The following is a 23,601-nucleotide window of genomic DNA, read 5'->3' as shown; positions in this document are numbered from 1 at the left end:
CAAGTAACCCAAGGTAATAGCAACGTGTCAGCAGTTGCAATACGAATTCCCCATTATACCCTCTCTGCGGTCACCTATTTTCCTTTTTCGTCGTCCCATTTCCATATACGACGTACAATAACCATTACTGCGGTCTTTTCTCTCTCTTTCTCGCTCTATCATCCACCGCCACACACAAACCCACTCTCTCTCTCTAAATGCAAAATTCGAATGTAGAGAGCAGCAACTCTGTATGTGCAACTCCGCCGTTTCCGATGCTCCGCTCTCCGTCGACCGCCCATTCACCGCCGGCGAAGTTCTTGCCATATCTTTCCTCTTGAGTTCTAGGTTTTTTCATTCGTTAACCGCAGTTGCAATTGTGGACGGTACTCTTTTTCAATCGAATTCAGAAGTCGAAAAAAGCACAGTCGCGGAAACTTCATAACCGGAAGTATAGCTAGGTTTTCTATTTCCGGCTTTGTTTGTGATCGGACGGCAAAAGGAGACCTGGTGGGAGAGTAGTATATATATATCTAGGGTTTTGATAGAATTAGGGGATGGCTCCAGGGCGTAGACGTGGAGCTAAAGGAGTGAAGACGACGAGCGAGTTGAGTGTGGGTGATCTTGTCCTTGCTAAGGTTAAAGGCTTCCCTGCTTGGCCTGCTAAGGTAAAGAAACAAAACCCCCGATACAATGCTCATCAATTTTTCATCTCAATGTACTTTGTTATATGAAGGAGCGTTCAGTTAAATTTATTGATGGTCGTTGCTTTAATCTTAATCTTTTGACTGTACTTGATTATTGTTTCTCGATCTTGATAATAATCTCGGAAAATGGTTCTTGAAGTGTGTGGAGTGAATTTAGTGGTGAAAAGATATCAAGTTTCATTTAGTTGATATGTACATAAGTATTATTTAGCTTTTGAGATTTTATCTTGACTTTTCTTGGAAATTTAGGTCTGGTTGACTTAAGAATGAGGTTTTTTTCTATCTTTGTTTTACGATTTTGTTTAGAGAATCGTAAAACTGGATGTGAGTTCTTATTAAGGAGTTATATTGATTTTCTTTAAATAATGGATCTTGTGGGTTGTCTAGTATGTTTCAGTTCATGAAGTTTCAGATGACAACTCTATTTGAAAGGATGAGGGCAAATCAGCAATGCATTTGCTTAGTTTCTTGACCTCTTATCACGGGTATTAAATACCCATGAATGCTTGTCTGTTTCCTTTTTGTTTGTAATTGATGTCATTTGATAAGTTCCTACATCTCCTGTTGCTCCTGAGATTTTTTTTCTGCTGTGAATTGTGGTAGAAAAGCTCTTTGTAAGGAACTTGTGTGTCTGTCCCTTTTTGTGTTCCTGTTTTCCAAGTTATGTTGACCAGTAGAGTAAGTGGTCCTCGTTCATTGGTTTCGGAGACTTTGAAATGTGGTGTTTGTTTGCTTATTCGTTGCGCTTTTTGCTTTTTGACACGTTGCTATTTTGTTTAACAGTCTCCTCATTGATTTCTGTTTCTCAATAAGATCTTGGGGTTGTCCTTTTTGGTAGTACAGAACATTTGGGAGATTGTTTTGTCAGTTCTGGTGCTTTTGTCTCGGTGCTCGTCGCGTTGTCGTTTTTCCATTTTGTCGCTTTGTGTTGTGGTTTTATTTATGTTACCTTCAATTTTTCCAGATTAGCAAACCAGAAGATTGGGATCGAGCTCCTGATCCTAAAAAGTATTTTGTCCAGTTCTATGGTACAGAGGAAATGTAAGTGCTTCCTGCATCTGTTTTCCATGCTTGTTTGTGAAGATAAATGGTTTATTGTAGGATTTCCTTTTACACTATAACATCCTTTGCTTAACTTCACTGAAATATGGAAGCAAGGCAAGCTTTGTAAACTTCTTCTGGTATATGGGAGTACCTGCCCAGGCCAGTTATTGGGAAAAAGGAAAGAGAAGAGTGTATGCCAACATTTTTTAACTGAATTTCTCATTATGTTCCTTATGGAACGATGCTTTACAAAATGCTACTGCAGCTCAAGTAACATCCGCCACCATTCTTTTAACTGACATTCACATGTCATGCTCGTTGAGCTGTGAAATCTGGGGCGTGATTGAATGTTTATTCAACAGGTGCATACACAGTTAGAGAGGTTCTGTGTTGGTTACCTTTGAAAATGTCTTAGCTTCAGACCTCCTAGCAGAATTAGTAAAGGTTATTTTTCACTTCGGCTTGCTGCGTTGTTACTCGTCGATGTGTTTAGGATAACTCATTTCGTCTTCTAGGTACTGATATGAGTATTGATGTGTCGTTCTTTTGTATAACTAGTCATGCCCTTTTGGTTCTTTTCTCTCTTTCAGTAATCCAACTACATGGTTTTTTCCATAGTTGGTAGTCAATTTGGCTGGTGCGGATTAACTTTTGATTTATCCGGATGCTTTGTGATCTTTCCATTTATTACATTCATTTTAGTAACATATTCAAGTAGCCTAAAGCAGGTAACATTGTGGTATCATTGTAATATTTAAGTCTTGTATCCTTTTTTGGACAGGAAATGTCCCTGATTTGTAGGTTTTTGATATGACGATTTTGTGTTTGTGTGCTTATTTAAGGAATTGTTATGTGAAATTGGCAACAAATATGAAGTTGTCTACAATTTGAATACCCTAATGTGAAAAACCATATTCTGCCTTTCTAGATTCCGTTCGTCATTGAAGCATGCTTTCTTCCCTTTCTTTTACTTTGTCAACAGAGCATTTGTCGCCCCAGCAGATATTCAGGCATTTACTGTTGAGGTTAAAAACAAACTGTCAGCTCGATGTCAGGGTAAAACAGTTAAATATTTTGCCCAAGCAGTGAAGGAAATCTGTGAAGAATTTGAAGAGTTACAACGGAAAGACTCAAGTGTTTCCGGAGATGAGGCCTATAAAATAGCTCCAAACTGTGGAATAGCTTCTTTTGGAAGGGTGGATGCTGCTGCTGAGTTGGATCAAATGGATGGGGATAAAACGTCTAAGCAAGAAACAGATATCAAAAGCCTGGTAGAAGGATCTGGACTAGAGCGCTGCTCGATGATAAAAAATGAGACAGTTGATTTCGTTTCACATGATTCAGAGGGTAATATGTCTCCATCGACATCTTCTAAAAAGAAGGTTTCAATTCCCAGTAGGACTTCTAATTCAGGAAAGGAGTTGGCTTCGTTGCCTAGTCCAGAAAGCACTCATGATAACCAAAGTGAGGACAATAGAGATCCTGAGGAGCATGATAAGCAATTGATCCACAAGGATAGCTTGAGAACTGCTGAGAGGAGGAGTCATTTTCCTGATCCAGATTTACTGCCTTCTACATCATCTTATGATGTGAAGCAGCTTGATGGTGGTCGGAACCAACTGGCAAATGGACACAAAGCAATGCTGGCGAAGAGGAAGCCTGGGGGTGCAGATGAAGAGCAAAGAATTAGTGATACTGCCAGTGATCTGACTGTTAAAAAAGAAAGTACAAAAAAGTTATTGCCAGAGGTTAAGTCAGGTACAAATGGTAGGAAAAAGGCAAAAAAGCAGAATGATAGAATACCTGAGACGGTGGATGCTGCTGTAGACCATGTTGAGGCGAAAAAACTTCAGTTGTCAAGCAAGAAATTGAAAGTTGAACCTGGACAGGTGTTGCGACGCAATGAAATAGCAGATCCTTCTAAGAAGATAAAATCTGCTGATGGGGCCATTGATGCCGCTACAGTAGTCCACTCAAGCAAAAATTATGATGAGGCTAAAGTGGTGAAATCAGAGGCTAAAAAATCAACACCAGTGGGAAAAGCTGAGGACTGCACTACGCTGAAATTCCAGGAAGGTGCTATTGGTTCAAATAATTGTGGTGAAGAAGATATTCTCCCACCATCAAAGCGCCATCGACGGGCAATGGAGGCTATGTCCAGCTCCTCTCCTGTTCCTCAACTGCCCACTAAGCGGAGAGCTGTTCGTTTGTGTGAGGATGAAGAAAATGAAGAGCCCAAAACTCCAATTCATGGAGGATCTATTAAAAGGGATGCCGTTTCCGGCGTCCCTAATTCGGTGAAGAAGCCTGACCTATCTATCGGAACAGCTAGTAATGATCAACTGGGTGTGAAAGATTCAGGCACAATTGACAATAGCTCTATCAAGGAACATCCACTATCTGCCAGACTACACAAAGAACTTTCTGTACGTATTTCTCAGAAAAATGTAGAGAAAAAGCGTATACCTACTGATACAAGTGTTTCATGTAGTCCTGGGAAATTGGGAACTCCGAAAACAGCGATCAGGGAAGGTAAAAGTGATACTGTTTCCCCCAAAAAATCCCCTGGGTCCACTGCAAAACCAGTCTCAGAGCCACAAAAAGGTGCTAAAGTACCTGGTAAAGCACAGGGTGATCATAGAAAATTGGTAGCTGAATCTAATACAGGCACTAGTGCTGATAACTTAAATCCTTCTCATGATCAACCTATTAATGAAAGAAGTAAGATGGCTTCTATCGGTGAAAAGAAAAAAACAACTCCTCGGTCCAGTTCCTCCATGAATGAACCTGCTCTTGTGCCTGGTAATCCTGTGGAAAGTATGTCTACACGGGCAGAAAGGTACATTTGGTATTTGATTTTTCTTTGATGCCTCTTATTTATTTACTTTTTTTTTTTTTTGATAAGGGAAATGTTTTACACCAGCCAGGAAACTACTTTGGTGCCTCTTATTGACAGTTCATTCTAATGTGATGTTCCACTTTTGTGGCAAAAGCAGGCTGGACTTTGTGAGAGATGACAAGCATAATTTTTCCATAGATTCCAAAGTTCTGGACCCTCAAATGTCCATGAAAAATCTTATAGCAGCTGCTCAGGCTAAAAGGCGGCAAGCTCACTTACAGAGCGTTCATGGTAATACCCTTGGTGCTTTGGCCCCCTATACTGAACCACAGGGAGGGAGTCCCTATCCAGCTCTTGGTTCTCAACCATTAAGCTCTGGCATCATGCTGCACCCCGAAGTCCAAGTATTTCCTCGCTCATCTCCTTCGTCTGAGATTCAGCAGTTATCATCAATTAATCCACCTGAGCCTGAAGAAAATGAGGAGAAGAGAGTGAGTTCAGGCCTGGTGGCCGCTGGGGGCTCACTCAGCGGCGATACTGAGGCAGCTGTTGCTCGTGATGCTTTTGAAGGAATGATAGAAACATTATCACGGACCAAAGAGAGTATTGGACGTGCAACCCGTCTAGCAATTGATTGTGCAAAGTATGGCATTGCTAATGAGGTAAGCAACACTTTTCTCCCTTTCTAACTGATATAATAATAAGTTTAATGAGTTTCTTCTGCGATTTTTATGTTTTCGTGTTTTATTTGTTTTCGGCATTGATGTCAATATTGGGAGAATCTGTGTTGATCCTTGAATGAAAAATTAGGTGACGTACTTGTAGATGCCTAAAGTTTGCGACAACTGTTTTTGTGTCAAAAAGTTTCATACAAGTATTTCTAAATGCCATTATGGACTAGTCATAAGCCCCGCAATATTGCCTTTTGGGCTTCTCGTTGCACGAGAAATTCTGATCTGGTCGTTCTTCACCTCTTTGCCTGTCATTGTGCTGATACAAGATCTAGGAGTGTTTATGGGTTCACAATATATAATATGCAAGTTTATTCATGTTATGTTCGTGTTTTCCAACTTTTTCCATCTACATGCCTTCTGTTCGCCCTTTTTTATTCTTTTATTTCATGGGGTTAAAGGGTACAGGGTGGTGTGTCAAAGCATAGTTGGTGTGTTTGATTGAGCTTTTCCTTCTGCGTCATTATTGGGAGGCTCTGTGTTGACATTTCTCATTAAATAGATGTCTAATACGAGGTAAATAGCAGTGCTTCCATGTACAAGTATGCCTTATGGCTCGAAAATGTGTGAGTTGTCTCTTTGTGTGCATCTCTGCATGATAAGATCCTTTATTTACTGGCCTTCCTGCTCATGACTTGATAATTTTTGCCGGCGGGACTGATGTAACACCAAGAAGGGAACAAGGGAGAAAATGCAGGGAAAGAAATGAGAAAGGGGAGAAAAGGGAAGAATAGAGAGAGAAAATGGAGAACAGTGTGAGAGAGAGAGAGAGAGAGAGAGAGAGAGAGAGAGAGAGAGAGAGAGAGAGAGAGAGAGAGAGAGAGAGGTGAAAGTATAGAATGCTCTATTAATCGATCTCTGTGATTTTAAAAAAAAACTGAAATAGAAGAAGGTAGGAGCGGATAGACATAAACTGTAAAAAAACAGTTCAACTCATCAGATAAAGAGAGAGTTAGATAGAGAAGAGAGAGAGAAAGAAAGAGAGGAGTAATCTGGTTGTTTTAGGGTTCGAGTGTATGAAATTTAAATGGAGGTTTTAGGAGAAAAAATCTTAAATTTCCTTGTGGTTCATCTAGTGGAATGAAGTGTCAGTGGCTAATTGAGGTAAAAGCGATTGTGCAAGAGTGATGTGACCAGAAATAGTTGAAGTGCTTAGTGATGAGTCTGATGACTGTATGAAGTTTAAGAGCTTATAGTCATGTTCTCATTATCGATGATTCTTGTGGGATAAATTTCTTCTGTTAATTATTCCAAGGACATTCTGGGTATGTTTTTGCTATATGAGTTTATCATTCTTGTAAATCGGAAAAACTATTTTGAAATGGCTTTTTAGAGCTGGGCTTCTTCCACAAAAATCTTCTTTCTAACCAAAGCTTAAAGAGTTGCACAGTGTCATGAACCAGGACAAATGATGGTCTCGTGGTTCCTTTTCAAACCTAATAAGCTATGATAATTAAGACTTAAACAGCAAGATAACTGGGTGAGAGGCTGGCTTCACAGAGTTTGTTTCTGTTTACTTGCAAAATCAAGTCAGTTTGATCATAGCAGTTCATGTAATATTGATCTGAATTTTAAAAATGTTAAACCAGTAAAAGTAAAGGACTCTTCCCTGTGTTGGCTGAAATGGTTAAAACTTTGTGGTTAAATCTGGTACCTGCACTTTGTCAAAGCTAAAAAAGGAAGGAAGGGAAAATTGAAGGGGAGTAGTGAGCAGGGAGAAAACAACAAATGAAAGTGCTTTTGACTTGCCTGCTCGGAGACTTTTTACGAGTCTAACTTGCTACACATCTCATATCGTAGGCCTTCTTGGAAAACCTAAAACAAGATTTAGTTGGCAAAACTGCTCTTTTTCCTCTATAATCTCAAGTCAGTTTTAATCTAGACAAAGCTTTTACCGAAAGTTCTTTCTTAAATATTTTGAAATTTGAACCACTTAAATGAGCTTTGAATCTTTCTTATTACGTAAATTGTGGGTTCTGTGGAGTGACTTTTTAGGAACTAAGATTTGGGTTCTGTGGAGTGACTTTGTAGGAACTAAGATTTTAACTTGTCGAACTTGCTAAATAATCATCATAAATAAAAATATCTGCATATTGCAACTTTTGTGATGGGTACATTTATTGTCACCTTTTGTAGTCTTCTTGAGCATTCAACCCTCTTTAATGCAGGTCGTGGAACTTCTTATCCGGAAGTTGGAAAATGAAGCTAGTTTTCATCGCAGAGTGGACCTGTTTTTTTTGGTGGATTCTATAACTCAGTGCTCTCATAGTCATAAAGGTAAAGATTCTTGTCAAAGAACACTACCTTTATGATTCTTAATTTTGTTTTCATCTCCTCTCATATTTCACCAATTCCTTCTCCACCCACCTCCCTTCATTAAGTGAGATCTCCGAGTCCATCTCTGCACATAGTTTTGTGGGATTGCACCGGTTAACGAGATCTTCCCTGATTTTCATTAAGTTTTGTGGGATTGCACCTCCCTTCATTAAGTGAGATCTCCGAGTCCATCTCTGCACATAGTTTTGTGGGATTGCACCGGTTAACGAGATCTTCCCTGATTTTCATTAAGTTTTGTGGGATTGCACCTCCCTTCATTAAGTGAGATCTCCGAGTCCATCTCTGCACATAGTTTTGTGGGATTGCACCGGTTAACGAGATCTTCCCTGATTTTCATTTTCTCAAATCTTTTAGGGTATTTGCTATAGCATGTGGGTACCAATACTTTACAGATGCATTCTCTATTAATTCAGTCTGTGTGACCAGGATGATTTGTGCTAATTTAGTAGCAACATTACATTGTGGAATTGGATGTTGCTTAAGGTATCTTCCTGCACTGCACAATGTTACCAGGTTTACCAAAGCGTTTAACTTACATAATCGGACAGAGAATTGAAAATTTTACACTACCAAAAAAGATATTTGGTAACCCTCCATAAAAAATGAGATTTGTAATTTTGAAAATAAGGCAGGTTATCTGCTATTCTTCAGTTTGGTTTGCAAATTTTTCTGATCTAAGAAGATATAAACAAGGACCTAAGTCATCTCCTTAAATTACGGAGGTTATGGGAGTCCGGTTTGTATGGAGATTGGTGGATGCTTTCTGTGGTAAGATCAAATCATCTAACCGATCCAGTTAAGAAACACATTATTTTGTAATTTCTCAATCTATTTACTTGCTAGAATCTAGAAAAAAATTGTGAAATCTGTGCTTGAATTAGATTTGATTCTCTTTGCCTTGCTACGTGTATTTTTGTTTAGGCATAGCAGGAGCATCATATATTCCTGCTGTTCAAGCAGCATTGCCTCGTCTTTTGGGAGCTGCTGCTCCGCCAGGAGTGGGTGCCCGAGAAAACCGTCGTCAGTGTCTCAAGGTGATTGTGCAAACACTAGAACCAGTTGGTCATTTAAAGAAAATCCTGCATGATGTTGATTTCATCTCCTCTGCCAGGTTTTGCGATTATGGCTTGAGAGGAAAATATATCCTGATTCTCTTCTTCGCCGTCATATGGATGATATCGGTGCGGCAAATGATGATTCATCTGGTGGTTTATCCTTTAGACGACCATCTCGAGCTGAGCGTGCTATTGATGATCCTATTAGAGAGATGGAAGGCATGCTTGTTGATGAGTATGGCAGGTTGTCAACTTACTTTCATCTTTGTTCTTTTGAAATATTTTTGGCTATGAATTTTATAAAAAGAATGCTATTAACTTTCATTTGGTTGTCATGGGAGTCTGGGAAATAGTGCCCCATTGTTTTATTGGTTGTTTTGGAAAAAAGCAAAGCACTGTAACTTGCTATGTTGTTATCGTTACCGCTTCGATTCATGATCTGAATTCGGTATAATTCTTTGTGTTGATGTTGCTGTGGACTAGTTAAAGATAGGGCACAATGGAAGAAAAAGATCCATATAGGTGATACTTACTAGTTAGGAATAGGCTTTAAATTTGTTAGAGAACCTTTAATGTTATTATTGTTATATATATATATATATATATATATATATATATATATATATATATGAAACTTATTTTCACTACTATTATTTTATTTTGGCATGGTGATAATATGAGTTGAGCTTAAAGTAAGAAGTGAGGATTCATATCGCCGACTCAACTTTGTTTGGGACTGAAAAAGTTTTGGATGTGAATCTACAACAAACCACTTATGAGTTTCAGATAGGGGATGAAGGCGATTATCCGTACCTCTTTGAAGTGGTCTGTCCCATGTGTAGGACTGTAAACTTGTAGATTCTCTTTTCTTTGGAATGGTTAGAAACTGGCTCTAAAGCTAAAATCCAGTCTTATTAAAAGTCAAGTGACATAGAGACGTGAGCTAGATATCATTTTCCTGGTGTCTAACAACGCAAAGAAGCAACCCTTCTAAGCCAATATTGTCAAAGGCTCATTTCAGGCGCGCTTAAGCCCTGAAGCTCAGAAAAACTCAAGGAGGGCGCTTCGCCTCGCTTTAGTTGCGCTTCAATATAAGGCAAGGCACTAAGGCGTGCGCCCCATTGACCATGAGTTCTCTCTTGAATTAAGCGGCACTAAACAACAACTATAATCAGAAATAAGTGTATTAGCTGCTAAGGGAAACATTATGAATGAATTTGTTACTTTGTTCTTGAATTACATATAATTTTTATTTATTTCCTTCATTGTGCCTTTTTTAACTAAAGCCCACACTTTAAGTACGCTTTGCCCTTAAAGCCCAAATAGACCTAGAGCGCTTTTTAGAGCTTTTCGCCCTTGACAACACTAGCGCATGCTAAGACTTCTGCTTTTCATTTCTTGCTTAAATCCCCAGGAACTTTGTCGGCTTTTGCTTTTCACTTGTAGAGAAACTGTCTAAACGCCGTAAATCCCTCCTTTTTCCTTGTTTTTTTTTCCAAATTTTAAATTGTGTTTTCCTCCAGCTAACTCATGGAACCATACTCTAACATTTGAGTTCGGGTTTATCCCACTGCCATCCTTGCGAGTGCATTTGCTGTAAATATTTGGATATGTTGGAATAGCACTGAATATATGTTGGTAGTTGATAAAGGAATTGCTCCATAATACTTCTTTAATTTGTTCGAGCCTTTCAATTTCATTTTTGATTCATGAAATAGGTATTTGATTCTTGTTTCAGATTCCAATTCGAATGTTAGGAGAATACTTGAGACAGGAATCGGTGTGCAATATTTTTTTCTCTGTTTTTGGAAGTGTTAATTGAATTTCTGAAAATCTGAATCCCTGTTTTTCATTGGGCCACAAATTTCAGAGATGGATTTCAGGGATTTTATGAACCCCTGTTTTTGTTTTTGGGTCTGAGCACACCGCATGATTATTATGCTATCTGTCTCCTGTCGATGCAAATGGTAATCTCAGAGTGGGAGTAAGACCACAAATTTGACTAGTTGTGGGAGTAAGACCTTGACTGTTGGGTCATACACCAATTTGAGATCAGTGTTTAAGATTGTAGCCAATTGTGTTTTGCCACAAACTCCATCTATCAGCCCATCAAAATTTCTCCTTTCCACTTCTATAATTATCTGATAATCTGTGGCATTCTGTTTATGTGCTTATCGGTAGCAACATTTGCTTTTTCGTTGTCAGTAAAGTGATAGTATTGTTATTGCTGATGTTTTTACTTTAATATCTGACATATTTTATTCCCATTTGCGTTTCCAGCAATGCTACATTTCAGTTGCCTGGCTTTTTATCTTCTCACGTCTTTGACGAGGAGGAAGAAGAAGATGTTCTTTGTAATTTTCAAAAAGAAGCTGCTGAGGAATTAGCAGTGGAACGTACACCTGCAACAGGTGATAATGCTGGAAGATGTATGGTCATTCCTAGTGACAGGCGTCATTGTATCTTGGAGGATGTGGATGGTGAGCTTGAAATGGAAGATGTGTCTGGTCACCCAAAAGATGAAAGACCTTTATTTGCAGATGATGTGAACCGGTCTGGCTCTGATAGAACCCTGGAATCATGTTTAGATAATATATCTGATTTGCCTCCTCTACCTATGGGATCCCCTCCATTACCTCCTTGTTCTCCTCCACCCACTCCACCTTTGCCTTCTTCACCCCCTCCATCGCCTGCGCCACCTCCACCTCCATCATCTCCATTGCCACCTCCTCCACCACCACCACTTCCTATATCACAACCCCCACCACCTCCATCTCAGCCACATACTTTCCCTCCACTGCCCACCGGACCGCCTCCGCTGATGTTCCCTCAACCTTCTTTTCCACTTCAACACGAAGTAGGGACACAACACTTGCACTCTCTCACTCCAACAGTACCATCATCATCACCTGTAGTGGCATATTCGCAACCTCCTCTTGCAATTGAAGTTGGTAGCTTGCCTAGTGTAAGGCTTCTTGCTTTGAGTTATTTATGTTCTCTCATTATATAACACTAAGGTTTATAATCCTTTACAGGGTCATCGGCTACCACAGATAGCTGGAACTATGCCTCATGGTCCTTGTATCAATGCTTCTATTAGGAATGAGGTATTCCCATTGCAACCACCTTCTTTTACACCAGCAGGAGTCAGTAGTTCACGGGAACCTTCTGGATATAGTTCACGGCCTTTAGAATATGGTTATAATGATGCATATATAAACCCACCAGTTTCTCAGTCCGCACAGAAATTTCAACCTGGTAGTGCACCTTTTGCCCCAAGGCCCGTGCATCTTAACCCTCCACATCAAATCCCTTCCAATAGTTTTTCGTATCCAAGGGCCCCAGTGCAGCAGCATACACAGCAAGCATATCCTGCACCATGCTCATTACCAGAGCGCCCTGATGGATCAAGACGTTATATTGGTGATGAACAATGGAGGGTGCAATCCAATGAGTTTAATGGTGACCACCAGCGCGGTATATGGATTGGTACAGGAAGAGCATGCCCTGGTCCAACTATTGCTCAGGAAGGTTTGTCTCTTTCTTTGTGCTTTCGTTAATTTACATGGGAAGCAAAGTGGCAGGAGTTGGATATAGTAAATTTCTACTAGCTCTTAGCAAATTTCCCAGATTCATGAATTTTGTTAGGAAATATTATTCAAATTCTTGAACCTGCATATGATGCTCATACTGGCTGGCTTTTATCTGCGTTGTTAAATGGGTTAGTGCTGAAACTGGTACAAGCTCTAAGTTTGGTGAAGTGTTGAACTGGATCAGTTGAAACACAACGTCATAGAAGCGACTTACCAAAACCTAGCTGTTGCCTGTCACTGGTCAGGGCGTAGTTAAGATTTGTCTGTTATTGCCAGTGAAACATGTAATTCGAGTTAGGTGTTGCTGCTTGTTCATTGTTGACAAATAATACTATGCACCTGATTGTGCGCTTTTAGTAGAGAGTCATGTTTTTGTATGATAAGTATCTAGTTTGGATACATCTTGTATGCGGGAATTCTTGGTAAAATTTATTTTTAATCAGAAAAGAGAAGTGACTAAGTTGCTCGGCCTCGGGTGTGGGTATCTGATATGGGCATGGATCCGAGTGTCGGATTCGGCAAAATTTAAATTTTAAGATACCGGGGTGCGGATCCAGTTATGGGATACGGGTGCGGTGATTCAGCTAAGAAAATTCAAAATTATAAAAAATAGAGGTATAAAGAGAAAAAGAAAGCCATTCAAGGCCTTCCACCAACTCTCCATCTATATCATTGCTACTGTCTAAAGCCATTCAAGGCCTTCCACCAACTCTCCATCTATATCGTTGCTACTGTCTACCAGTAGTCCGAACTTAGAACACGACCCCTTGAATTCTTGGTTTTTTTGAAACACAAAGCAGCAAATATGAGACAAAAGTACTACAATATTGAAGGTATGCCATTTCCCATGTCTTAATTTATTTTATTTTTTTCCTTATAAAAAAAAAATTTGTTTTATTTTTAATTTTGAGAAATCAAAATCTCAATTTTCTCCCCAAATTTGTCGATGGACTCAGGTCAAAGTATCCGAAGTTAGTTGACCGAATCCGGGACGTATCCCGCACCCGTCCCGTGTCGAGACGGGTGCGGCACCAAAAACAAAGAGTCCGTGCAACTTAGAGAAGTGATAGTGTATTTGGCATTCCACCACAGTTAAGGATGGTAATACAGCTCTCCCATATACTTATCATGATCAGCAACAAACATCAATATATTCGGAGAAATATTGCCGTGTTAAAATTTAACCTTCAATATTTATGGCAGAGGCTCGTCTCAATCCCTTTTGTGGCATGGCATTTGATGGAAATGTATTTAAATGATTCATATGACGGCGTGGGAACTCACTTATAGTTTTAGTAGGCTTTGCCTCTTTCCTTCTTTTCCCGTTCCAATTCCACTCCGTCTCTATGTCCGGTTTTAATGTGGAGTTTGTACTTTCTTCACATTTGTGGGCCTACAATACATACCTATGTTCTTTACTTGGTAAAATGTTGAAGTTGTTGCTGGAAAAAGTTTTGTACTTTTCTGTTAACTAAAAAGAAAACATGGAGCAATCTTGAATTTGATTTGTCAGTCATGGTATAGCCATTCTGCGATAGGTTAGTTTGACGAGTGACTTCGATGGCAGGTTATTTCAGACCTCCCGATAGACCATCTGTGAGTAATGTTGGATTCCAACCTTCTGGATCAAATGCTTTCCCTACTGGTCCTCCAATTTCAGGTGATAAATTGGTCAAGAATTTCTGTTATAGTTTAATTTGCTTTTCGATTCGCAGTCTCAGCTTTTTGGGAGAAGGAACTGACTTGCTAGTGTGGTAGGTCATGGAATGCCTTGCCGACCGGATGTAACTGCCCTCAACTGGAGGCCAGCATGAGAGTTGTTGGAGTGGATTTTGATCTTTGGTGAGTTTTTGGTTTATCAAGATTTTTTATTTGGGGACAGGACTTGGTTGACATATCTCTACATCTGAGCCTTGTGCATGTAGAGTGCTTCGGCTCTTCAGGATATGTCATTTACTGCACTTCTATCTTAAATTCTTCTTTCTTGGTGAAATATGACCTTTGTGTTTCTTCTTTGCAGCATCTAATGGTGACTCGAGTAGGATTCAGGATTGGTATCTGGACAAACGTCAGTCATTTAAGCAATTGCTGTAAAGTTGGGTGACCCTTGGCAGGATTTTGTACTATTGTAATTTTCCTGACAAATGCATCTCACAGACATATACTTAACAAAGTGTAAGCCCTGTTGACCCTTGTAATTATTCTCACTATACTGAGTTATAGAGTTCGGTTCAGATGAGAAGTACTTGTATTAGCTGGTCATCTTTCTTTTATTTTCTTACTAACATAAAAGTGTTTTTTTAAACTCCTGGTTAATCTTATTTGATTTGGTGATGCCTTTTAGTCTCCAGGTGATGCAGAATAAATCACTGATATATTAGCAATGAGTAACTGACCCTGTACATGTACAATGAGGATCCTTCATAATTCGAAAATATGTTTACCACTGAGTGATATAATTTTTTGCTGCCATACTTCATAGATAACTGAGGATTTGAGAGACGCATAACCGATATAGGCTCTACCAGACTTTTCCTTTTTCAGATTCTTATTTTAAGCATTTCCATGTTGGCATTCTTAACAATTGCTCACATTTCATTGAACCTAACCTTGTAAAAGTTCAGAAGTTAATCAGACTCTCTTTTGTTTTACAGTTGAAGACTTATGATACCTATCTATTCAAAATTTCTAATTGGACATCCACGTGAACATTAGGGTTGGGGCTCCCAAGGTACCATATGGCCAGACCCTTCGGGTGTCTCTTGATGCAAACAAAGAAAAGTCGACGGGCTTTAACATAACCTTTCAAAGCATCCCCTCATCGCATGGCTAAGAACATCTATGTGGATAGGATTGGATTCATAGTGCAAATTAGGAGTAGGTACAAACCTTCATTCATCTTCTCCGATCTCTACCTTGGAATATCCATCATCTTGGTGAAAATGTTTTGATTTTGCCTCGTGTTATTTATTATCTATAAATATAATAATTTCATTAATTCTCTCTGACTTAAAAAGTAACAAGTTAGTAATCTCTCTCTTTTTTGTTTTCTGATATTAAACTGTTTCACAGTAATCTGTATCAAGAGTCCTATAAATTGCCCCCCCCCCCCCCCAAAAACCCCCAAAAAAAATTAAAAAATAGCTGAGCTAAAATCTTAACATGCACCATTATTGAGATGTTGTCATGCTGCTTAATGCATTTCTTACCCCTCAGTCCCATCCTAGGCTGTCTACTTTTTAGTTCATTCTACCCTAAAAAGTTGTCCCAATTGCATAAATTGCAATTATTTTCCCTCTAATGAGTAATGACTGAAGTTAGTGCAACCTAGAAATATTTATTAGTTCAACTTTGATGCGACATCTGGTAACCAACTTTTTGAATTTTACAGAATTCAAACTATTATTTTAAACATCTACGAGACTCCATATAGTTCACTCAAACATAAGGATGAAGGGAGTTTCTTTTTATCTTTTTCCTCCTGTTTATAGAGTTAATTTTTTGGCCTCTTAGTCTGCGTCAATCTCCTTGGGTAAATTGTTATCGGATGGGGTTCTTTAGAGCTAAAAGATTTGACTTTGGAATCCGTTGAAGAAAACCATCACTTGTGCTGTAAACAACATTGTTTCATTGTTTTCCGCAACCGAGCTGTAAACAATAAAAATGGCATATCTGATATAGTCAATGAGTAACAGTCTACCATTTGTTTTTTTATTGAAATAATGTCTTCACATGTTCTTCCCATGGGCTACAAATTGCAGTATCCCGTCTTCGTGGCTATTTTTTCATCCCCGGCCAACATAGCTGGCAAAGAGTCGCTTCTCTATTTGGTCGATAGTTTAATTTTATAATTTGGAACCTCATCTGAAGTTGATTTAGAAAATATAGCCTAATAATTATCATAACAAAATTTCGGGACAAAAATGGAAGCATGTGTAATTAAATTTCGTTACATATCAGATTACGGTGATGATAAGTCTCTGTAATCAATTCTCTGAAGCTGCAGCTACCACCGTACTGACTTTTAGAATTGAACAATGGTTAGTGTATTATCTGATTATTCGCGTAATCTGATTCTCAGAAGCTGCAGTTACCACATAGTAAGTATTAAAATAAGCTGTTCAGATGGTTAGTTCTTACAATCATAATCTTTGAAGAATCTGAAAAGGCCTACCTGGCCATCAGAAATGCTTTGATTTTATTAGCTGTGTTGTCGGCATTTCAGCATTTTATTTCGTACATTTATTGAAACAGCTCCTCCATTTGGCACTGCCTTGAAACTGATGTTATTTGGCATTCAAATCATTCATAGTATTGGCTGGTCTTGTTCTTAAAACTGCTGGATGTGACAGAAATTGCAAAGTACTTAACTGTTCTCAATTTTATTGCATAGTTGATGGAATGTCAAAAATTACAGGCTCCATTTCAACCTATTGTGAAGTATGGATCTGGTAGCACTATTAATACTTAGAACATTCTGGGCGAACCAATGGAATTAAATCATGTAACTTTATGAACATTGAAATTAAGAGAAAGCATTTCAAGTCCAATTAAGTTACTGTGGTGCAGTCTAGTCTAGAAAGAATTCTGGTCTTAGAAGCTCAAATCAAACCGATGCCTCAACGCTTTTTATCTAGTGTTTCCCCTCTTTCTTTTTATGGTGTAGTGTTATTTGCGCAGGTTTCTTAATGTGTAATACGTTGTAGCAGTTAAATTAGAGTAGGGTGAGTAGAAATGGCATCAAGAAAAGGTGGTCTCAGCATAGGGTTTAAAAGACAGTTTTGAGTGACTAAGCTCCTATAATCACACATACAAATGTTTCAGAGAATGATTGTGCCTCTTGTTCTGTTGGCTCCCAGATCCACTTATTCTGAACACATTAGTATACTTGGATATGTTTTCTCTGCATGTCGGTTAGAGAGAGAGCATGGTTTATAATAAGTATGAGATTTGCCACTTTTCGCTGGTTGAAGCGGGATCACCAAAACCACCTTGTTCTTGTTCTTGAAACCCCTATTGGAGCCTTCAAGAATGTGGGTTCTATTCTTTCAAATACTTTTCTTCCAGGATTCACAAAGAAGATGCTGCATAAAGATTGTTCTTATCAAAATACTTTACCTACCTCTATAGTTTCATCCACATACAAGAAGATAACAGTTTTTGATTGGTTTAGCATTAATTTGTTGCTAGTGGCACACATTTGCTGACAATTACATTATCCTTCCACAAGAAAGCATCTTCTATTTGGGTATCCTGTGAATTTTGATGGTTAACAGATGTGATATGCCTTGGTGGTTTAGGGGTGATTATCATTTATTGTTCTACTCATGGTTTTCAGGGGAGATTTCGTCAATCCTATCTTGTGGTAATTGGTGCTTTTGCAAGAGTGTCCTCATTTTTGCCAAACTATGCACAACATTAAAAAAAAAAAAAAAAACTTATGTTATTACCCCCCCCCCCCCCCCCGACCTTTATTCAGACCCCGAGTAGCTTGTTGTTCACTTTTGAAGTCTGAAAAGAAATCTGGTATCACCTAAAGGAGACACCTTCAACCCAGTGTTTAAACCCCAACCTACTGCCGCCCGATTTCTGACTGCTTCTGGAGAGCCGACACACTTTACAAAAGCTCCCAACCAGACAAGTACTCAAGAATTTCTTCCTTCTTTGTATGTGTTTGTGTGAAAGTCGAAACGTGGTTCTTTGCATGCATCCAATTTCCTACTGTTGGCTTCAATTTCAAGAGCCGGCCAAGCCAGAGCACCTGTGAATGTTATATTTTCTCTTTTCCCAGATTCTAGAGAGAAGTTGGAGTTTCTCTCGAGAGACCCCATATCTTTTATATGCAGCCTAGATTTTCGAGGAGAATTGTTATCAATCAACCTTACCTCAAGCCCAAACTTGGAGGAAAATGGATATGTTTGCTAAATTGGCACTTTTATTTGGTTCTGATTCTTGCAAGTTTGTGATTTAGTCTAATTGAGATTGCAGCTTCTTGGTTGTTTAGGTTCAGGCTTTACTGTTAGCAATTATTTGCAAGTGGAGGATCTAAACAGAGACATCTCTAGCCTTCATTTTACTGGAATTAAGAGGGGTGTTTGATTGCAGGTTGTAGTAGGAATACTTCTCATGCCATGGGATTAGGGATGGTGCCTAACAAAATACCGGTGGCCTTTTGTTTAAGAGTATTATTTGTTCCATTTAAAAATAAATACTATTAATGTATTTTGACTTGTTTGAACCAGGTAAAGATTAGAGTAATTGGTTAGGTCATTACAGAGTAAATTAGGCATCAATAAAAAATACTAATATTACAAACTTTGATAATTCTGAAATTAAGTATTTTATTTTGAAATTGGGTATGGAGCATGGTGTGGATTGAGACTCACAAAAATGGAAGTAAAACTGGGTTCTTTCAGGCTTATGGGGATGGTAAGAACCAAACCTGGACTACAGCACCCGAAATCATATCTTCCATTTTTTATTGAAACATGGAATTTCAATGAAATCCCAACAACTCTTAAGGGGTTGGTTCACCTGCTAGTTATGCTAATATAATTACGCAGGGATATGTTTGTTGTACTGCGAATAATATTGTCGGGATTGTTATGCAGTGAATAATTAAAGATTATCTATTTTAAGAGCATTTTTGTCTTTCAATACCTTTTTTTTTTTGTTTTTTTGGTAAGGTATTTTTTTCTTTCAATACTTTTGTCTCTGCATTGCTGCATTGCTGATACACGTAATTTTATTTCACATTATACTCCACATAAAATAATACCTAGATTCTCAAATAACTTATGCGTGTACTCCTTTCGTCCCAATTTATTTGACGGTGTTTGACTGGGCACCGAGTTTTAAGATAGGAAGGAAGACTTTTGAAACTTGTGGTTTAAAATGAGCTATAGATATTTGTGTGGGTATAAATCATCTCATTATGGATAAAGTGGAGATTTTAAAGTTAAATTGTTACTAAATATAGAGAGGTGTCATTCTTTTGGGACTAACCAAAGAAGAAAGAGTCACACGTAATTTGGGACGGAGGGAGTATTATTTATTACCACCACTCAAACGTTGCATTAGTTGTATAGGGATTTTTTTTTATACGCCAACCAAACGCTGCATTAGTTATGCAGAAATTATTTTCTTAATCCATCCAACCAAATATTGTATTATTTTATGTGAGATTTTATTCCGGGACTGTTTTTCCTAATCCCTTCAACCAAACGACCTCTAAGTGAAATAACAACATTTTGGTGTGGGAACTCTGAAAGAGATGTGCTTTTTAGCATTTATATTCAAATGTGTATATGAAGGGAAGATGTGTGTGAAGCTAGATGGAAAAGTACCATTCAATATTCAGTTGGCAAAAGAGCTTGTTAACTTTCTCTAATATCTACATGTGCTCTGTGGAAAAGTTTAAGTTAGTATCACTGAGGGAGCATGTCAGCCATGCCCTTACTTGTGTAAGCAGATGCAGCACAGCTATTGGAAACACATCAAAATTTTAACGTGCTTCTTGAGCATGCATATTTTGCTGTGTATGTTTATTTTCATGGGTAAGATTTGGTGCAGAAGTCCTTAATTTGGTATAGAAGTATCTATTATTGTTTGCGGAGCAGCATAGTGCATGAAATTAGTTGTTGCTTCAAGCAACAAATTGCAGGTCCTGGCTAATGAAAGAGACCTACTTGTGTGTTTCAGTAGGCACCGTAAGCCTTTTTTAATCTCATAGGTGCCTTAAGATTTTGTTCTGCTCTAGTTTAAAGTTGTGTTGTGCATGGGTTTATTGGGGCATGAGACAAAGTTTGCTTTAGTAGGAAACGATGAACTTCTTGACGTGTTCGCTCAGTTTAAAAAATGATGTCTTGGAATGTATAGAATAATGGGCTGGTCTAGTAGTAACTTTGCTGATTTAGTTTCATCTGTCAGAACTTCTCGTTGCTGTACTTTTCTCAGCATCCTAACACTTGGACACTCTTGAAATATTTTTCATGTGGAGTTTGAAGTTGCTTTGGGCTATGCCCCAAAATGAACTTCGCCCTTGTATGACTCGTTATGTGAGATAGGCCCAATGATTCACTCGCTTTTATTATTGGGGTGGAAATTTGTTAATATTGCATGGTAAAATCATGACATAGGGTGTGTCGTATTGTCTCTGTAAGATTTGGGTTTGTGATGTAACATAATAAAGGCTATCTCAGTGTGTATGTCCGTGTCATGTTGTGTATCAAATGATGTGTGATGTGTTAGTGTTACAAAATGATTATTACGGTGTTTTGTGGGGTTGCATGCTTTCAGCTTGAGAGCCTAGGTTCTATATAAATGTTAAACGGGAAGGGTCATATTTACCCTTGTACTATTTAATATTAGTTATATATACTCGACGTTAATTACCCTCGTCATTACACTTTTGAACACAAATACCCCTCCCGGCTCCCACTAACGGAAAACTTGGATCCACCTTCAAAATAACACATGGAGGTCATCTGTTAATCCGGGTGATTAGCCAACCCATACCCTTAGAAATAACCCATCTTCCCGGAACCAAAAATCCATCAACGAGACCCAAAAAGAAAAACCAAGAGACCCCTTTCCCCTCCTGGATATGCCGGAAAGGCCCAAAGACGACCAGACTCTTAAGAGAAAGAAAGGATGACTATAGTTGTTTTTTGCTTCTTAGAGAGGAGGGTTAGCAATAATGGGGTCCTTGTTTGAGGAAAATCCAAACTAGAATGGAGAATGCTTGAAGCATGTTGTTGATGGAATCTTTGCCCCTGTTCTCAAAATTGAATGAAGTTTAGCCTGAGAGGGATGGCATCTAATATCATCTTATTTTGTACTTTGACAAGTATTGCTCTTTTTCTAAGAGAACTAGTTCTCTTCTGTTAGACGTGTAACTTGAACTTGCCTGAAACATGTAGAACAACTGAAAAGAATGAAAAGTAATGCTTAATTTTGTTACCTTTTAGAGACCATTTTGCATTAGACTTAGACAATAAAAAGGCACAAATCTCTTTCATTCATTCACATCTGATTGAGTATTTGGTTATAACGGAAGGTATATATAACTAATATTTAATACTACAGTGGCAAATATGACCTTTTTCCGAATATCAAACTGCAGCTCATATTGAAATCGTCCAATGCCTATAGATCTTATGTTTGATCACATTGTATCTTAGTCCTGGTAGTTAGCTAGGGCCGAAGATTCCTGTCTATTGATTGATGCATTTGTAAACAGCTATTCAATATTGGCCCATGGATGGGAGGTGTAATGTGTTCAAAATTTAGGAAATAGATTCTATCACCTCTATCTCTCCATCCTCCTTTATTGCTTGTTGAGATAATACTATCAAACAGCCTTTTGATGTGAAATGTTTGATAGGTTTTGAGTTTTTTTTACTGATCTCTCTCTTGGCTACATAATTTCCTTGAGAAACATTGTTTATCACCCAAAAAGAACTGTTTTCAAGGCATAACATTATAAGCCTTCTATACTGGAATGTGTTTGATAATCCCTTGGATAGGAAGTGTTGACAGAAGTCATGTGCGCTACTTCTGTACAATTGTATTTCAGCAATTGCAGCACGTTTTAATGAAACTCCCTTAAAGGGAATGCTATTAGAGTAACTAGTTATAGCGATTTTTATTTGTTCTTTGTACAAGTGACTTGTGTATGCTTCCTAAGGAAGATCTAAAAGTTCTTTTTCTTAAATTGGTTTCCTGACTTGTGTGATTCTTGTTCCTAATTTTCCTTTTTTCCCTCTTGGTGTTTTTGCAACGCTAGAAATATATCTCTTATTGTGTTTACATGATGGAGATCATCTAATTTGAGAGTGATTTTGTCAGCAAATGTCAATTGTTTCAGGTATTTACAGAAGGTAGCTAGTCAGAATGCAACATTGTAGCCCTTTATTGGTCAGCGGTACTCAAATAAGGTTTGATTGATCCTGGCAGATTTCTGCTGCAAAATTATGAGGTAAATTGTGTAGTCAGATCCCTGAACTGTAGCAGTGATACTGCTTCCCTTTTTGTCCTTTCACCACAAAATGGCGATCATTTTTGTGAAAGAGCATTTGCAGTTCATATGACACTGGTAGCTTCTTTAAAGTAAGAAGAGTTGATAGTTTGACCAAGAAAGTACTGCTTATGTAAAATTTTCATGTATATCTGTCATCGAATGGAGTTAAAATTTTGGAGAAAAAAGGTAATTCTGTAAATAATTTGAAATATTATATAAATAGGATATCCAGAATATTTCGTCTTTTCCACCTGGCAAATATTTGCACTTCTATGTTGTTGATTGACCAATTGACATTGAGCAATCTGCTTTAGTGGTTTTTCTTTTTGGGACCTTTAAGCAGTGATTTTGTGCTATGGATATTAATCTTACACATCTGAGCTTTCATTATCTGCAACTGCTTATGGATGTTGACTAGCGTACATGTCTAAACAGTGATGTTGTATTCGGGAGTTTGCATCTGAAGTATTCATGATTATTATATAATCAATCACTTTAGGATGTTATTCATTGAGACCATGGTAACTTTTGGGTTATGTTTGTTAAATTTTGAAGTGCACTGATTCACTCACTGCTGTTTAGTGCTGAGCGTTTAACTTATGATCTGTGCTTGAGTTCTGGTAAGGATGAAGGGAATGCCACAAGAGAGTTGAGAAAGGAGAAACGTTGAGGGAGAAGGTAGAGGTGAAAGCAAATTGCTAATTGATCTGTGTTGACCTACTTAAGAAATTTTTTGGGTTATGTGAAATAAAGGCCAAAAAAAAACCGAAATTGTAGGAAATTTGTTTTCTATATGTTTTTTTAAAAATTTATAATAATAATAATACATTGTGAAGTGTTGGAGCTGAGGTGAACAATCAAGATGGCTGCTTGGACCCAGATTAACATGCTCGAATGGACGCGGAATAACGCCCCTTCTAACAGAGCCATTCGTTCATAGAGACAAGGTGGTATGGACGTTTTCTACCTCTTGTGTTCTAAGCTGAAGCAAATAAATTATGGGTATTTTACCTTATAATGATTATGATTGTAAAATGCTGCATAATATATCCAAATATTTTTGTGAAAGCATTTCAAATCTAGGTAGCTGCTATTTTGTGTTCATTGTTGCCCTAGTCTGCATTTCTTACTCAAAAAGAAAAGAAAAACGGAAAGCACAGAAGACCAATAAGTATTATCCTACTAACATGTAGGCTTGAGCCACAGTGCTTTATGCAATATCTGTATCGTTTAATATCCCTTTACCTATTGGATAATATATATATATATATATATATATATATATACTGTGTAAA

General features: G+C 38.1%; 1 protein-coding gene across 10 annotated transcripts; it reads left to right on the top strand.

Annotated features, from left to right (window-relative positions):
* The first annotated feature begins 105 nt into the window (after positions 1-105).
* On the top strand, positions 106-23,492 carry LOC107798599 (ENHANCER OF AG-4 protein 2). Of its 10 annotated transcripts, none has more exons than XM_075226637.1 (15): positions 106-647; positions 1,651-1,727; positions 2,713-4,569; positions 4,727-5,231; positions 7,469-7,577; positions 8,559-8,671; positions 8,749-8,936; positions 10,973-11,657; positions 11,728-12,223; positions 13,853-13,945; positions 14,044-14,127; positions 14,306-14,460; positions 15,001-15,166; positions 22,154-22,264; positions 23,143-23,492. In XM_075226637.1, the coding sequence occupies exons 1-11, from the start codon at positions 537-539 to the stop codon at positions 14,097-14,099; spliced, it is 4,290 nt and encodes a 1,429-aa protein (XP_075082738.1). In that variant the 5' UTR covers positions 106-536; the 3' UTR covers positions 14,100-14,127; positions 14,306-14,460; positions 15,001-15,166; positions 22,154-22,264; positions 23,143-23,492. The 10 variants fall into 10 exon arrangements, with proteins under 10 accessions (XP_075082738.1, XP_075082734.1, XP_075082733.1 ...); XM_075226633.1 differs by having other exon boundaries at positions 4,724-5,231; XM_075226632.1 differs by lacking the exon at positions 15,001-15,166 and having other exon boundaries at positions 4,724-5,231.
* Positions 23,493-23,601: the final 109 nt, after the last annotated feature.

Source organism: Nicotiana tabacum, chromosome 12 (assembly GCF_000715075.1).
Source record: "Nicotiana tabacum cultivar K326 chromosome 12, ASM71507v2, whole genome shotgun sequence".
Taxonomy (NCBI): Eukaryota; Viridiplantae; Streptophyta; class Magnoliopsida; order Solanales; family Solanaceae; genus Nicotiana; species Nicotiana tabacum.
The sequence above is the reverse complement of the archived record's forward strand: the minus strand, read 5'-3'. Positions and strand labels throughout refer to the sequence as shown.

Bases quoted from the DNA above. Each gene is read 5' to 3' on its own strand.
- LOC107798599 (XM_075226632.1), top strand. From the start codon at position 537: ATGGCTCCAGGGCGTAGACGTGGAGCTAAAGGAGTGAAGACGACGAGC. The intron at 12,224-13,852 runs GTTTGTCTCTTT...CTTCGATGGCAG, and splicing joins TCCAACTATTGCTCAGGAAG to GTTATTTCAGACCTCCCGAT. The intron at 13,946-14,043 runs GTGATAAATTGG...CTAGTGTGGTAG, and splicing joins TACTGGTCCTCCAATTTCAG to GTCATGGAATGCCTTGCCGA.